This window comes from Lagenorhynchus albirostris, chromosome 5, assembly GCF_949774975.1.
Source record: "Lagenorhynchus albirostris chromosome 5, mLagAlb1.1, whole genome shotgun sequence".
Taxonomy (NCBI): Eukaryota; Metazoa; Chordata; class Mammalia; order Artiodactyla; family Delphinidae; genus Lagenorhynchus; species Lagenorhynchus albirostris.
In genome coordinates, this window is record NC_083099.1 from 33,343,759 (window position 1) to 33,361,965 (window position 18,207).

An 18,207-nucleotide genomic window follows, 5' to 3' on the forward strand; every position below is an offset into this window, starting at 1 on the left:
TTTTTAAAGTATAAACAAAGAAAGGTTTTTGATATGTGTATTTCTCATATTTTTCATATGATGTCAGTGAGGATGGGGAGAAGTGGACAAATTCAAGAAAAGGATGCAATCTATAGGATTTGGTGGGAGGTTAGATCAGAGATGTGAGAAAGAAAGCTAGGATAGCTCCCAGGTTTCTGGCTTGAGAAATTAAGTAAACTATGGTTCCATGAACTGAGATGGGAAACACAAAGGATGGGCAGGTTTATGGAGCAAAGGTCATGACTTTTGTCTTTGGACATGGTTTGTTTGAGTTGCCGATTGTAGCTCCAATTGGTGATGTCTAGTAGGCAGTTAAATTTATGGGTGAGGAAAACGGGGAAGGCCGGGCTAGGAAAAATAGACCAGAGACCTGTGGTCCTGAAATGTAAGCTCACCTTAACAGTCCTCAAAAAGGGATGCAGTGGTTGAGTTCTGTAAGGCAGTGTTTCTTGACCTATTTTTGCCTCTCCACCCTAGGAGCCCGTTAGTGATTTTCTTCCTAATCACCTACCAAGAAGTGTTAATACCATACATATATCATATATCAATTCATGAATATAAATAAATATGTGTGTATATTTCTGCTTTATGCATAAAGAGAGTAAGATTTCCCCTCCCCAACAAACAATTTTCACCACGCCATTGAGAATGGATGTTGTAGGGTGTAAATTCTAATTGGATTACAAGTAATCTGTGGACGAAGACTGTCTGACACTATTCCTCACAGACACTAATACCTGTGTTGTTTTACTGATGGTATAGAACTGGAAATGTTATACACTTCGTGTATAAGCTATTTATAACAGTGTTTGTTGTGATTAATTGCTAAAAAATGAAATACTATTAATATGATTAACAGAGATTAATTTTGTTTATTTTATGAAGGCAGTATAAAAATTTAATTCTTGTAATGGACTTTGATTAGTCTTGTGGGTAGATTACAGCTTTGTTGTATTATTAAAAGAGAATTTCATTTTTCTTTTCTTTAAATAAAAGGTTGTGGCCTACACTTCATCTTGACCCTTTAAATCCTAAAGATGCAAAATCTATTATAATCGCAGAATGCCACTCTGTAGACATTAAACTGAGTAAAGAGCAGGTAAGTATTTTTAATTTTGCTGCTTTCTTTTACTCTCTATAGCTTTCCTTATAAAAACACCTTATATGAGACTTAAAATTCAATTTAGTACTCTATATGGTTCTAAGGAAAATTGGAACTTAGTAATAATTACTTTCTTAAATGCATTTACTCTTAAACTAATAACAGATATAGAAGAAGCAATAAAAAAAACTTTGGTCTTAAAGTTTACTATATTATATTAAGCAGTATTTTAAAAGCAAAAAAGCATTTGCATGTTGATGGCATCTGTGGTCCAGTACCACACGGCAGTGATGCCGCTGATGAGGTGGCAGGAACCGTGTTATTTCTGCAGGGATATTTGTTGATGGCTTGGTTGTAAAGACCGCTTAATTCCAGGGTGGTTTTGTATTTCTGTTTTGTTTTTTGGTAAACTGGTGCAGGAGAAGAAGCTAGAACGACACTGTCGTTCTGCTACAACCTGCAATGCCCTTTATGTCACTCTTTTCGGCAAAATGATTGCGTGGTAAGTGGTGGTTATTTTATGTCATCTTCAGCATGTTTGTGTTTGCTGCAGAACGCTTCTTCACCGTGTGAAACTGAAAACTGATCATTATGACAATCTCTTGGGCCACTAAGATTCTGTGTATTCTAACAGTGATACTAACAACCATGAGAATGTGACTTATGACTGAAGATTGCTGCTAGTCCTTGATTATCAGAACTTGTTGGATATATCTGTCTGGTTTTCATCACAATAACCTTCTCCTGACTGGAGGTTGCAAAAGAAGGCCATCTTTGGCCTCAATTTGGGGCCTACCCAGGAGTGCTCATTGTCGCCTCCTTGAGGCCCATAGCTTTGAGAAAGTGAGGAGACAACTAAGGCATAAAAATGTTATTTCAGGTGTCTTTCACTATCAGTAGGTAGGTATGTAGGTAGGAATTTTTAATTGTCTCTGTTCCCACGTCCTGATAAACCTTTCATCTTACAATTGGTCTTCTATTTTAGAAATCCATTCATAATTTGCCTTTAGATAAGCAGTAGAGAGTTTTACTACTTTTACTTCTTCTTCAGTACAGCCTCACCTACTCTGTCTGTTCGCAACCAGAGGTAAAAAGATCAACACTTGTTTTGGTATTCATCACAGTAGGTTGTAATCCTAGCACAACTCATATTCTAGACACTAAATCTAGTACTCTTGTCTCTTAATTCCACATTCTCACCTGAAGCACCAAATTTGAAACGAAAAAAATCTTCTGAAACTTTGAATTGTCCATGATATTTGATATTTTCGCTGTCCCCAGAGTTGTGGCGGTACATCTGTGAACATCAGTGGCTTGCATAAGTACAGTTCGAGAGTCATGCATTTCCTAATAGTTATTGAAATTATCTCTTTTAAGAGGGACTATGGAACCATTTTTTTGTTTTTTCCCTATTCTTTGCGTATCTTTGTATTTAAAAAGGAAACTACTGGTAAATATTGTGTAATATTTTAAAACAAACCCCATTTACTGATTTTCTTTAGCCTGATGTTTTCCAAATTCTGGTTCTATTTTTTTTAATTTAATTTGCATGGCTAACTAATAATACTTATTTATAATTATTTTCCTGCTTCCTGTATGTAGGCAGCATGCCTCTAGGTGATAAGAACCATGTCTTACTCATTTTTATGTTCCATAATGTATAGTAATTACTTGATACATAGTTAAGTCCCAGCATATGTTTATTGAATTGAATTAAATGGTAATACACTAAAATAACTGTGATGACTCTAGCAGCCCCATAAAACTAATGTTTTCCTGTGTCATGTTTTACTGAATTCCTGTTGTTATCAGTTAAACAGTACAAAACATAGAGTTAAAATAGAGCACTGTTTTTATTTACCCCAAGTTTTTCACAGATGTTGGCAGACTGTAAGAAATTAAATCTGTTCTCAATTCCAACAGTGCTGGGAGAGCAGGCAATTTAGATAAAATCCTTCTTCAGTGTTTCCAGTGTCAAGATACTGTTTCATTATATAGACTTGTTCTTCGATCTATCCAGGAGTCCATGACAAATGATATGGATAAAGAGCTAATGAAACAGGTAAAGTGTAATAAACTTATAAAGTGAAGATTATTTTGCCTTGTTTGTATTTGTGTGTGAATTGAAGTAAACAGTAAATCCGTGTAATGCTAAATATGTTTCGAGCATATACTATACCCACTACCATAGTGTGCTGTGGCCAGAAGTGATATCTCGGGGAATTTGCATTTTCCTGATTATCATGGAGAGTTTTCATCTTTTCATGCTTCTTGGTTATTCTTGTTTCCTCTTAGGTGAATTGCATGTTCAAGTCCTTTACCCATTTTTTAACAGAGTTGACTTTTTCTTGTTGATCTGTTAGGAGTTTTTAAATGTTCTACATATTGAATACAAATCCTTTGTTATAGAGTTTGCAACTCAGTGTCTTTTTCCTGTTCTTGTCTTTTAACTTTATGGCGTCATTATACAAAGTTTTATTTTAATGAAGTCAGATTTATCAACAGTTTCTTTCATGGCTTATGCCTGTTGTATCTTATTTTTTTTAATCCTTTGCTATCATAAAAGTATTCTTATATTTTTTTCCCTTCAAAATATTTTATAATTTTGTTCTTCATGTGTGAGTCCTTAACTCATATGATATATTTTTATTTATTGTGTGAGGTAGGAATCTACTTCTTTTTTTTTTTTTTTTTTTTTAGCTACATGACTTGCGGGATCTTAATTCCCTGACCAGGGATTGAACCTGGGCCATGGCAGGGAATTCCCAGGAACCTACTTCTCAGTCTTTTAAAATACAGCTAGTTAATTGTTCATTGTACTTAATACATCTTTTCTACTGATTTGGAATGCCATCTGTCAAATATCAAGCTCACATATAAACAAGAGTCTGTTTCTAGGCTCTTCTGTTCCAATTTACTATTCCTTGTCAATACCACTGTCTTAACTATTAGAACTTTAAAGTAAGCTTTGATATTTGGTTAGGCAAACCCCCTCTTAATATTTTCCATAGTTGTCTTGGCTAATTTCCCACATGTATTTTTAGAATTGGCTCAGCAAGTGCCATGGAAACTCAATATGCAATTTTTTTTTACATCTTTATTGGAGTATAATTGCTTTACAATGGTGTGTTAGTTTCTGCTTTATAACAAAGTGAATCAGTTATACATATACATATGTTCCCATATCTCTTCCCTCTTACATCTCCCTCCCTCCCACCCTCCCTATCCCATCCCTCTAGGTGGTCACAAAGCACAAAGCTGATCTCCCTGTGCTATACAGCTGCTTCCCACTAGCTATCTGTTTTACGTTTGGTAGTGTATATATGTCCAGGCCACTCTCTCGCTTTGTCACAGCTTACCCTTCCCCCTCCCCATATCGTCAAGTCCATTCTCTAGTAGGTCTGTGTCTTTATTCCTGTCAATATGCAATTTTAATTGTAGTTGGGTTGGATTTAGAGGCTAAGTTGGGGGAAATTATCATATAAGTCTTCTCCTTCATGGAAAGCTAAATAGCCCTCCATTTATTTAGTCATCTTCTTGAATGATGATTATCAATAACATTTTATCTTCTTCCCCATAAAAGTCTTAAACATCTTCTGTTAAAATTTGTTTCTAAGGACTTTATAGTTAAAATAACATTTTAAAATTGTTTGTTTCTGGTTATTCAATTTAATTTTTGGAAATTTACTAGCAACCTTGCAGAACTCTTATAGTTTTAACCTGGATTCATTTTTATGTCTATTTCTCAGGTTGGGGGTTCCCCTGGGTTTGACTTTTCATTCTGCCTCTAAGCCCACAGTCTTCTGTCTGTTCGCTGTTTCCCTCAGGCACTCCATCACTAAGGGGACAGCCTTTGAAAGGTCGCTGTGTTGGCAAGCATTCTATCATAGTTCCAGCTCCTTGCTTCACAGAGCTTAAAGGCTCCCCGTCCATCCTGACGGTGGGTGTGAAAACCCAAGCTAAGTTAAGAGACTGTTGCTTATCCTCTCTCCTCACTTCACCCAGGGACAGCAGCTCCAGCACTTAGCCCTCTAATTTTCAGTTTCCTATTTATTTGGGATACTTGGGGGATTTCCCTTTCTTTTCTGCAGGTTCAGTTGTGCTTTTGGAAATGTTTTGTTACATGTTATCTGACATTAACAGGCATTTGTAGTAGGAGGACTGTTTTCTTCCACCATCTTCCCAGAATCAGAACTCTGTCATTAGTTTTAATAATACATTTCCTGCAGTTTTAATTTTCACTAAACTTTTTCTATATGTGTGTTATCTTTGGTGTGCTAGACTTTATATGTACACTATCTTATTAGTGCCTTTTGGAAAGTGTGTTTTATTTTAAGAAATGTTTCTTAGTTTATTAAATCACTTGAATGATAAATTCAAATAAGTTAAAAAGTTTAAAAGAATTGTGGAAATTTTAATGGCTGTTAGTTACTAATAGAAGTGCTTTATAATCATTGTTAATTCTTTTTTCTCCCTAGATTCTCTGCCTTGTAAATGTTAGTCACAATGGTGTGAGTGAATCAGAATTGATGGAATTCTATCCTGAGCTATCCTGGGCTGTCTTGACCTCCCTTATTCACAGTTTACACAAAATGTGTTTGTTGACTTATGGTTGTGGTTTGCTCAAGTTTCAACATCTACAGGTAAATGTTATCTTAATAAGGTTTTTTCACTTATTGAAATGTCCACATATCATCGCATATGTATTATGCTATATAATACCACATCATTTCAAATATTTCAATTACAAGACAAAATTGAAATCTCAAATTTGGCATTACAAAAATTTTTTCCAGTGATTTTAGGTTAGATACCAAATTTGGCTAATATTATTCCTATGAAGTAAGTACCTTTGTGAAATGGCTATTACTTTAAAAGGTAGTTTTTTCAATTTTATATTTCATTGAATTGCTGGTATATTATATATGTTTTAAGAACTTGGGCTCTGTAAGTCACTCTGCCTCAATACACAGCCCAGCTCTTCACAGCTTAATGTAACCTTGGGCAAGTTCTCTGAGCCTTGGGCAGATGTTTGCAGCTTACCTCAGGGGTTGTAAAGATAATTAATTGAGGTGGTAAATAATTAATTGATCGTGGTAAGGTCCTAGACATGATGTCTAGCACATAGTAAATAATGACTAATATAACTTTTTTTTTTCCATATTCTAGTTTGCATCTGCTGATACCAAACTCCTGATCCTTCCCTCTCCCCACACCCTTCCCTTTGGAAACCACAAATCTGTTTTCTGTGTCTGTGAATCTGTTTCTGTTTCACAGATATGTTCATTTTTGTCATATTTTAGATTCCACATACAGTATTTGTCTTTCTCTTTCTGACTTACTTCACTTAGTATGATAATCACTAGGTCCATCCATGCTGCAAATGGCATTATTTCATTCTTTTTCATGAATGTCCATCTGTCAATGGACATTTAGATTTTTTCCATGTCTTGGCTATTGTAAATAGTGCTATTGTGAACATAGGGGTGTATATATCTTTTTGAATTATAGTTTTGTCTAGAAATATGCCTAGGAGTGAGATTGCTGGATCATATGATAATTCTATTTTCAGTTTTTTAAGGAACCTCCATACTGTTTTCTATAGTAGCTGCACCAACTTACATCCTCACCAACAGTGTAGGAGGGTTCCCTTTTCTCCACACCCTCCCCAGCATTTGTTATTTGTAGACTTTTTAATGACGGCCATCTGACTCGTGTGCGGTGGTACCTCATTGTAGTTTGATTTGCATTTCTCTCATAATTAACGATGATGAGATAATTTCACGTGCCTATTGGCTATCTGTATGTCTTCTTTGGAGAAATGTCTATTTAGGTCTTCCACCCATTTTTTGTTTCTGTTGCTTTTTTGTTATTGAGTTGTATGAGCTGTTTGTATATTTTGGAAATTAAGCCCTTGTTGGTCGCATCATTGGCAAATATTTTCTCCCAGTCTATAGGTTGTCTTTTTGGTTTTTTATGGTTTTCTTTGCTGTACAGAAGCTTGTAAGTTTGATTAGGTCCTGTTTGTGTATTTTTGCTTTTATTTCTATTGCCTTGGGAGACTGACTTAAGAAAACATTGGTACGATTTATGTCAGAGAATGTCTTGCCTATGTTCTCTTCCAGGAGTTTTATGGTACCATGTCTTTTATATTTAAATCTTTAAGCCATTTTGAGTTTATTTTTGTGTATGGTGTGAGGGTGTGTTCTAACTTCACTGACTTACATGTGGCTGTCCAACTTTTACAACACAACTTGCTGAAGAGACTGTCTTTTCCCCATTGTATGTTCTTGCCTCCTTTGTTGAAGATTAATTGACAGTGGGTGTCTGGGTTTATTTCTGGGCTCTCTATTCTGTTCCAATGATCCATATGTCTGTTTTTGTGCCAATACCATGTTTTTGATTGCTATAGCTTTGTAGTATTGTCTGATGTCTGGGAGGGTTTGTTCTTTTTCCTAAGAATTGCTTTGGCAATTCTGGGTCTTTTATGGTTCCATATACATTTTAGGATTACTTGTTCTAGTTCTTTGAAAAATGTCATGGGTAATTTGATTAGGATCACATTAAATCTGTAGATTGCTTTTGGTAGTATGGCCATTTTAACAATATTAATTCTTCCAATCCAAGAGCATGGGATATCTTTCCATTTCTTTGAATCATCTTCAGTTTCCTTTATTAATGTTTTGTAGTTCTCAGCATAAAAGTCTTTCACCTCCTGGGTCAGGGTTATTCCTCCATATTTTTTTTTTTTGGATGTGATTTTAAAAGGGATTGTTTTGTTTTTTTTACATTCCCTTTCTGGTGTTTCATTATTAGTATAAAGAAATGCAATGGATTTCTGTATGTTAATCTTGTATCCTGCTACCTTACTGAATTTGTTCATCAGTTCTAATAGTTTTTGTGTGGAGTCTTTAAGGTTTTCTATATATAGTATCATGTCATCTGCATATAATGACAATTTTAACTCTTCCCTACCAATTTGAATACTTTTACTTTTTTTCTTGTCTGACTTCTGTGGCTAGGACTTCCAATACTATGTTGAAGAGAAGTGGTGAGAGTGGTCACCCTTGTCTTCTTCCAGATTTTAGCGGGAAAGTGTTTATCTTTTCACCATTGAGTATTATATTGGCTGTTGGTTTGTCATAAATAACTTTTATTATGTTGAAATATGTTCCCTCTATACCCACTTTGGTAAGAGTTTTTATCATGATTGGATATTGAATTTTCTCAAATGCTTTTTCTGCATCTATTAAGATGATCATGTGATGTTTGTCTTTTCTTTTGTTGATGTGGTGTATCATATTGATTGATTTGCGTATGTTGAACCATCCTTGTGACCCTGGGATGAATCCAACTTGATTGTGGTATATGATCTTTTTTATGTGTTGTTGGATTCAGTTTGTTAACATTTTTGTTGAGAATTTTTGCATCTATATTCATCAAAGATATTGACCTGTAATTTTCTTTTTTAGTAGTGTCTTTGTCTGGTTTTCGTATCAGGGTGATGGTGGCTTCACAGAGTGTTTTTGGGAGTGTTCCTTCCTCTTCAGTCTTTTAGAAGAGTTTGAGAAGGATTGGTATAAGTTCTTCCTTGTACATTCAGTAGAATTCCCCTGTGAAGCCATCTGACCCAGGACTTTTGTTTGTAGGGAGTTTTTAAATTACGGATTCTATTTCACTTCTAGTTATCAGTCTGGTCAAGTTACCTATTTCTTCTTGATTCAGTTTTAATGGGTTGTATGTTTCTAGAAAGTTGTCCATTTCTTCTAGGTTGTTGAATTTGTGGTAATTGTTCATAGTATTCTCTTACGGCCTTGCACCAAAAAATATTAAACCCACACAGCCTACTCAGGGATGCTGCCATGTAAAAATAGCCCTCCAAGACCACAGTAGAAAATTGTTTCTCCTAAACTCATAGAGCAAGAGAAATATAAGTAAAATGAATCAGAGGAACCACTCCCAATTAAAAGATCAAGAGAATTCCTCTTACAGAACAAACAACGAAACAGACCTCTTCAGTCTAATAGACACTGAGTTCAAAAAAGAGGTAATGAAAATACTGAAGGAATTAAGAAGGACTATTGATAGAAATACAGATTACTGTAAAAAGGAACTAGAAACTATAAGGAAGAGCCAAGAAAAATTAGAAAATTCACTTGCTGAAATCAAAACTGAGCTTACGACAATGAATAGCAGAATGAATAATGCAGAAGAATGAATAAGTGATCTGGAAGATAGAATAATGGAAATCACCCTATCAGAACAGCAGACAGAAAGACAAATGAAAAAAAAATGAAAGCAATATAAGAGACCTATGGGATAATACAAAGCATGCCAATCTATGCATAATAGGGATCCCAGAAGTAGAAGAAAGAGAAAAGGGGATTGAAAATGTATTTGAAGAAATTATGGCTGAAAACTTCCCAAACCTAAAGAAGGAAACAGATACCCAGGTTCAGGAAGCACAGAGGGTCCCAAACAAGATAAACCCAAACAGACCTACACCAAGACATATTATAATAAAAATGGCAAAAGTTAAACATAAAGAGAGGATTCTAAAGGCAGCAAGAGAAAAACAAAGAGTTGATTACAAGGCAACCCCCATAAGGCTATCAGCTGATTTCTCTACAGGAGTGTTGCAAGCCAGAAGGGAGTGACAAGATATATTCAAAGTTCTGAAAGGGAAAAACCTGCAACCTAGGAAATTCCACCCACCAAGATTATCATTTAGAATAGAAGGAGAGATAAAAATTTTTCAGCCAAGCAAAAACTAAACCTATACTAAAGGAAATATTGAAAGATCTTATCTAAATAGAAAAGAAGTAAGAATCTAGGGAAGAGAAAACCACAATTGGAAAGTAAATCACTTAAATAAGCCAGTACACAGATTAAAAAAAACAATTTCACAGAATCACACATGAACCACAACAAACAGCAAAAGGACAAACGTGAAGATGTAAAAAAGGACATCAAAATCATAAAACATGGGAGAAGAGCATAAGAAAATGTAGATTTTTTTTTCTAGAATGTGTTTGAGCCTATGTAACTACCAGTGTAAGGCAAGTAGATATAGGAAGGGGTTAACATACTTGAAAAACAGGGTAACCATAAATCAAAAACATACAGTAGACTCACAAAAACCAAAAAGAAGAGAACTTAAGCATAATACAAAAGAAAATCATCAAACCATGAAAGGAAAAAGAAAAAGAAAGGGACAAAGAAGAAATATAAAATCAATGGGAAAACAAGGTTTAAAATGGCAATAAATACATATCTATCAATAATTACTTCAGCTGTCAATGGACTAGATGCTCCAGTCAAAAGACACAGTGGCAGTTTGGAGAAAAAAACAAGAGCTGACAATATGCTGCCTACAAGAGACCCATTTTAGGGCAAAGGACACACATAGATTGAAAATGAGGGGATGGAAAAAGATATTTCATGCAAATGGAAATGACAAGAAAGTGGGGTTGCAATACTCATATCAGACAAAATAGACTTTAAAACAAAGGCTATAAAGAAAGATAAAGAAGGACACTATATAATGATATAAGGATCAATACAAGGAGAGGATATTACACTCATCAACATATATGCACCCAATATAGGAGCACCCAGATACATAAAATAAATACTAACAGACATAACAGGAGAAATTGATGGGAATACAATAATGGTTGGAGATTTTAATACCCTACTCACATCAATGGACAGATCTTTGAGACAGAAAATCAATAAGGCAACAGAGATCCTAAATGATTCAATAGAACAGTTAGACTTAATTGATATTTTCAAGACATTACATCCCAAATAAAGCAGAATACACATTCTTTTCAAGTGCACATGGAACATTCTCTAGGATTGACCACATACTAGGGCACAAAACAAGTCTCAACAAATTTAAAAGTATAGAAATTATTTCAAGCATCTTTTCTGACCACAAATGTCATGAAACTAGAAATCAACCACAGAAAAATAAATGAGAAAAAAAACAATTACATGGAGACTAAGCAACATACTACTGAAAAACCAGTGGGTCAATGATGAAATCAAAGAAGAAATTTAAAAATACCTTGAGGCAAATGACAATGAAAACACAACCATACAAAATCTATGGGATGCAGCAAAAGCAGTTCTGAGAGGGAAGTTCATAGAGATAAGAAAAATCTCAAATAAACAACCTAACCCACCACATAAAAGAATTAGAAATAGAACAAACAAAACCTAAAGTCAGCAGAAGGAAGGAGATAATAAAGATCAGAGAGGAAATAAATAACATCAAGATTTAAAAAACAATAGAAAAAAATCAATAATACCAAGAACTGGTTCTTTGAAAGGGTAAACAAAATTGACAAACCTCGGGACTTCCCTGGTGGCATAGTGGTTAAGAATCCACCTGCCAATGCAGGGGACACAGGTTCAAGCCCTGGTCTGGGGAGATCCCACATGCCGAAGAGCAACTAAGCCCCTGTGCCACAGTGACTGAGGCTTCACTCTAGAGCCCATGAGCCACAACTACTGAGCCCACGTGCCACAACTACTGAAGCCTGTGCACCTAGAAGCCATGCTCTGCAACAAGAGAAGCCACCGCAGTGAGAAGCCTACACACTGCCACAAAGAGTAGCCCCCACTCACCACAACTAGAGAAAGCCCGCGTGCAGCAACTAACACCCAATGCAGCCAAAAATAAAATTAAAAAAAAAAATTTAAAACATTGGCAAACCTCTGGCCAGAGTCACCAAGAAGAAAAGAGAGAAGACCCAAATGAAACAAGAAATAGGAGAAATCACAACAGATACCACAGAAATACCAATATAATTCTTATCATCTGCAATGCCATGGTTGATTTATACATATAAACAAATGTAAATGAAGTCTTTCACTTGAGTATGCTGTGTTATATATGCAGGTGTGGAATGTTTGTAATTTCACAGGCTTGTCTTTCTCCTTTATCGTATATCACTTAAATATAATTTGCTCTTTTTAGTACTTTTGCAAAACACATTTCAGATTTTTAATGTATTCACCAGAAGTTTGAATTGAATTATATTTTGAGTTCTTACAGGAATTCTCATGTCAGTTTATCACATAAATATATACCAAATTTTAAAGTATTCTAATGCTCTTTCTATTATACAACTATAAAACTGAAATAATTATAAATTTCTTTTTACAAATTCATTGTTAGATTGTACAGTGACTTACAGAAAACAGACTGTAATGTTTTTTCTTTTTCTCCATAGGCTTGGGAAACAGTGAGACTAGAGTACATGGAAGGTCCCACCATTATTTCTTCATATAGGCAAAAGCTAACCAACTATTTCACCATGCAGCTAAGGTATTGTAAATGTCCATGTTGTTTTTCTGTAGCTTCTGCAACACGCTCTACCTCTGTGTCCTTATTTCTCTTTCTTGTGTAACTTAATGTATAAAAATTTCCTTATTATTTTAAAAGGTTAAGTCCTCTCCTATTCTGTTAATGCCAAAAGAACAAAAGATGATTATGTAAGTCAGTCTTTTAATATTATGCTGAAGATTTAAACTTAAGTGGTATCAATGCAGGATCATTTTATTATTTTTATTTTATTCTAGTTAAATAGTTTAAGTAGTTTAAAAATATGTGTGTGTCTGTTTATGCCTGTGTGTGTATATTTGTGTCTATTTATGTTTTTTTTAATAGTTCAATTTTAGGAAAATAAACTTTAGAGTTTGGTCAGTGGTCCTGAATATCACTTTGTTTTCATAGTTAGATTGGTCAAGTTTCTGATTTTGACCTAGTTTTCTCAGCATCAGATTATACTCAGAGTCAGGGATATATCTCAAATGTCTCTCTCCTACTTCAGCATTTGTCTGTAGCCTTTTAAAGTGATCTAATTGTAGCAATGTATTATTGAATGTTGTCCCTTCTCTTCTAATAGTCAGGACCGAGTGACTTGGAGGAGTGCAGATGAACTGCCTTGGCTATTCCAGCAGCAGGGAAGTAAACAGAAGCTGCACGATTGCCTTCTTAACCTCTTTGTGTCTCAAAACCTCTATAAAAGGTAAGAAACTTATTTGTAGGACACCTTTTCCCAGAAAAACAGATTTTAAACAGTTGTTCAGTGTAACAAAGAAAAATGGCATTCTTCATTTAAAAATTAGTCCAGTTTCAGTGGTAACTGAAGTATAAAACAGTGTGGGAGAAATTTTAATACAGTTTGCAAATTGCCACAACATCTACTTTTTCCAAGAGGTAAACAAGAAAGATAGAGTATTGCAGTTTTCATAAAATCAGACCTGGAATACTCTTGAGATAGCTTTGTATCTTAATCTTTCACTGAAGCAGGTTTAAATCCAGACCACCCAGAGAGGCGGTTCATGATGTCTGCCTCTCAGGGTATTCAGATATTTCAAAGTATAGCCTTCAAAACAGACTCTGGGCTCTACAGAGAATCTGACTAGTGTCAGAATTTAAAGAAAGGATTACCCTTTTTCATAAATGTCTTTTTTTTTTTTAATTTTTTATTTTGTCTTTTTGGCTGTGCCCTATGGCATGTGAGATCTTATTTCCCCGACTAGGGATTGAACCCTTGCCCACTGCGGTGGAAGCACTGAGTCTTAACCACTGGACGACCAGGGAAGTCCTTCGTAACTGTCTTATTGTCTCTCCTGGTGTGTTTGAATTTGCCTCCGGCAGAACCACCTTTTTCTGAGACAACCTTCTGATCTCTAAGCCCTACGAGGGGTTTTTTCTGTCTCACCTGGAAATTTACTCACTTTTCATAATTTATTTATTTTATTTTATTTACATCTTTATTGGAGTATAATTGGTTTAAAATGGTGTGTCAGTTTCTGCTTTATAACAAAGTGAATCAGTTATACATATACATATGTTCCCATATCTCTTCCCTCTTGCGTCTCCCTCCCTCCCACCCTCCCTATCCCACCCCTCTAGGTGGTCACAAAGCACCGAGCTGATCTCCCTGTGCTATGCGGCTGCTTCCCACTAGCTATCTATTTTACGTTTGGTAGTGTATATATGTCCATGCCACTCTCTCACTTCGTCACAGCTTACCCTTCCCCCTCCCCATATCCTCAAGTCCATTCTCTAGTAGGTCTGTCTCTTTATTCCTGTCTTACCCCTAGCTTCTTCATGACATTTTTTTTTTCTTAAATTCCATATATATATATTAGCATACGGTATTTGTCTTTCTCCTTCTGACTTACTTCACTCTGTATGACAGACTCTAGGTCCATCCACCTCATTATAAATAGCTCAATTTCGTTTCTTTATATGGCTGAGTAATATTCCATTGTATATATGTGCCACTTCTTCTTTATCCATTCATCTGATGATGGACACTTAGGTTGTTTCCATCTCCTGGCTATTGTAAATAGAACTGCAATGAACATTTTGGTACATGACTCTTTTTGAATTACGGTTTTCTCAGGGTATATGCCCAGTAATGGAATTGCTGGGTCATATGGTAGTTCTATTTGTAGTTTTTTAAGGAACCTCCATACTGTTCTCCATAGTGGCTATACCAATTCACATTCCCACCAGCAGTGCAAGAGTATTCCCTTTTCTCCAAACCTTCTCCAGCACTTATTGTTTCTAGATTTTTTGATGAGAGCCATTCTGACCGGTATGAGATGATATCTCATTGTAGTTTTGATTTGCATTTCTCTAATGATTAATGATGTTGAGCATTCTTTCATGTGTTTGTTGGCAGTCTGTATATCTTCTCTGGAGAAATGTCTATTTAGGTCTTCTGCCCATTTTCGGATTGGTTTGTTTGTTTTTTTGTTATTGAGCCGCATGAGCTGCTTGTAAATTTTGGAGGTTAATCCTTTGTCAGTTGCTTCATTTGCAAATATTTTCTCCCATTCTGAGGGTTGTCTTTTGCTCTTGTTTATGGTTTCCTTTGCTTTGCAAAAGCTTTGAAGTTTCATTAGGTCCCATTTGTTAATTTTTGTTTTTATTTCCATTTTTCTAGGAGGTGGGTCAAAAAGGATCTTGCTGTGATTTATGTCACCGAGTGTTCTGCCTATGTTTTCCTCTAAGAGTTTGATAGTTTCTGGCCTTACATTTAGGTCTTTAATCCATTTTGAGCTTATTTTTGTGTATGGTGTTAGGGAGTGATCTAATCTTATACTTTTACATGTACCTCTCCAGTTTTCCCAGTACCACTTATTGAAGAGACTGTCCTTTCTTCACTGTACATTCCTGCCTCCTTTATCAAAGATAAAGTGACCATATGTGCGTGGGTTTATCTCTGGGCTTTCTATCCTGTTCCATTGATCTGTCTTTCCGTTTTTATGCCAGTACCATACTGTCTTGATTACTGTAGCTTTGTAGTATAGTCTGAAGTCAGGGAGCCTGATTCCTCCAGCTCCGTTTTTCGTTCTCAAGATTGCTTTGGCTATTCGGGGTCTTTTGTGTTTCCATACAAATTGTGAAATTTTTTGTTCTAGTTCTGTGAAAAATGCCAGTGGTAGTTTGATAGGGATTGCATTGAATCTGTAGATTGCTTTCGGTTGTAGAGTCATTTTCATAATGTTGATTCTTCCAATCCAAGAACATGGTATATCTCTCCATCTATTTGTATCATCTTTAATTTCTTTCATCAGTGTCTTATAACTTTCTGCATACAGGTCTTCTGTCTCGTTAGGTAGGTTTATTCCTAGATATTTTATTCTTTTTGTTGCAGTGGTAAATGGGAGTGTTTTCTTGCTTTCACTTTCAGATTTTTCATCATTAGTGTATAGGAATGCAAGAGATTTCTGTGCATTAATTTTGTATTCTGCTACTTTACCAAATTCATTGATTAGCTCTAGTAGTTTTCTGGTAGCATCTTTAGGATTCTCTATGTATAGTGTCATGTCATCTGAAAACAGTGACAGCTTTACTGCTTCTTTTCCGATTTGGATTCCTTTTATTTCCTTTTCTTCTCTGATTGCTGTGGCTAAAACTTTAAAAACTATGTTGAATAAGAGTGGTGAGAGTGGTGAGAGTGGGCAACCTTGTCTTGTTCCTGATCTTAGTGGAAATGCTTTCAGTTTATCACCATTGAAGACGATGTTGGCTGTGGGCTTGTCATATATGGCCTTTATTATGTTGAGGAAAGTTCCCTCTATGCCTACTTTCTGCAGGGTTTTTATCATAAATGGGTGTTGAATTTTGTCGAAAGCTTTCTCTGCATCTATTGAGATGATCATATGGTTTTTCTCCTTCAATTTGTTAATATGGTGTATCACATTGATTGATTTGCATATATTGAAAAATCCTTGCATTCCTGGAATAAACCCCACTTGATCATGGTGTATGATCCTTTTGATGTGCTGTTGGATTCTGTTTGCTAGTATTTTGTTGAGGGTTTTTGCATCTATGTTCATCAGTGATATTAGCCTGTAGTTTTCTTTCTTTGTGACATCCTTGCCTGGTTTTGGTATCAAGGTGATGGTGGCCTCGTAGAATGAGTTTGGGAGTGTTCCTCCCTCTGCTATATTTTGGAAGAGTTTGAGAAGAATAGGTGTTAGCTCTTCTCCAAATGTTTGATAGAATTCGCCTGTGAAGCCATCTGGTCCTGGGCTTTTGTTTGTTGGAAGATTTTTAATCACAGTTTCAATTTCAGTGCTTGTGATTGGTCTGTTCATATTTTCTATTTCTTCCTGGTTCAGTCTCGGAAGGTTGTGCATTTCTACGAATTTGTCCATTTCTTCCAGGTTGTCCACTTTATTGGCATAGAGTTGCTTGTAGTAATCTCTCATGATCTTTTTTATTTCTGCAGTGTCAATTGTTACTTCTCCTTTTTCATTTCTAATTCTATTGATTTGAGTCTTCTCCCTTTTTTTGTTGATGAGTCTGGCTAATGGTTTATCAATTTTGTTTATCTTCTCAAAGAACCAGCTTTGAGTTTTATTGATCTTTGCTATCATTTCCTTCATTTCTTCATTTATTTCTGTTATGATTTCTTTCCTTCTGCTAGCTTTGGGGTTTTTTTGTTCTTCTTTCTCTGATTGCTTTAGGTGCAAGGTTAGGTTGTTTATTCGAGATGTTCCCTGTTTCTTAAGGTAGGATTGTATTGCTATAAACTTCCCTCTTAGAACTCGTTTTGCTGCATCCCATAGATTTTGGGTCGTCGTGTCTCCATTGTCATTTGTTTCTAGGTATTTTTTATTTCCTCTTTATTTCTTCAGTGATCACTTCGTTATTAAGTAGTGTATTGCTTTGCCTCTATGTGTTTGTATTTTTTACAGATCTTTTCCTGTAATTGATATCTAGTCTCATAGTGTTGTGGTCGGAAAAGATACTTGATACAATTTCAATTTTCTTAAATTTACCAAGGCTTGATTTGTGACCCAAGATATGATCTGTCCTGGAGAATGTTCCATGAGTACTTGAGAAAATTGTGCATTCTGTTGTTTTGGGATGGAATGTCCTATAAATATCAATTAAGTCCATCTTGTTTAATGTATCATTTAAAGCTTGTGTTTCCTTATTTATTTTCATTTTGGATGATCTGTCCATTGGTGAAGGTGGGGTGTTAAAGTCCCCTACTATGAATGTGTTACTGTCGATTTCCCCTTTTATGGCTGTTAGTATTTGCCTTATGTATTGAGGTGCTCCTATGTTGGGTGCATACATATTTACAATTGTTATATCTTCTTCTTGGATTGATCCCTTGATCATTATGTAGTGTCCTTCTTTGTCTCTTCTAATAGTCTTTATTTTAAAGTCTATTTTGTCTGATATGAGGACTGCTACTCCAGCTTTCTTTTGGTTTGCATTTGCATGGAATATCTTTTTCCAACCCCTTACTTTCAGTCTGTATGTGTCTCTAGGTCTGAAGTAGGTCTCTTGTAGGCCACATATATATGGGTCTTGTTTTTGTATCCATTCAGCCAATCTGTGTCTTTTGGTGGGAGCATTTAGTCCATTTACATTTAAGGTAATTATCGATATATATGTTCCTATTCCCATTTAATTAATTGTTTTGCGTTCATTATTGTAGGTCTTTTCCTTCTCTTGTGTTTCTTGCCTAGAGAAGTTCCTGTAGCATTTGCTATAAAGCTGGTTTGGTGGTGCTGAACTCTCTCAGCTT

General features: G+C 35.4%; 1 protein-coding gene across 3 annotated transcripts in view; it reads left to right on the top strand.

Moving 5' to 3' along the window:
• The window catches only part of NPHP3 (nephrocystin 3), a 58,157-nt gene that overhangs the window by 19,211 nt on the left and 20,739 nt on the right, over positions 1 to 18,207 (top strand). For all 3 annotated transcript variants that reach the window (XM_060149829.1, XM_060149830.1, XM_060149828.1), the window contains exons 14-19: positions 1,018 to 1,120; positions 1,543 to 1,625; positions 3,047 to 3,185; positions 5,602 to 5,766; positions 12,367 to 12,461; positions 13,042 to 13,164. In XM_060149829.1, coding sequence (XP_060005812.1) covers positions 1,018 to 1,120; positions 1,543 to 1,625; positions 3,047 to 3,185; positions 5,602 to 5,766; positions 12,367 to 12,461; positions 13,042 to 13,164 — 708 coding nt within the window. The remainder of the gene's footprint in view (positions 1 to 1,017; positions 1,121 to 1,542; positions 1,626 to 3,046; positions 3,186 to 5,601; positions 5,767 to 12,366; positions 12,462 to 13,041; positions 13,165 to 18,207) is intronic.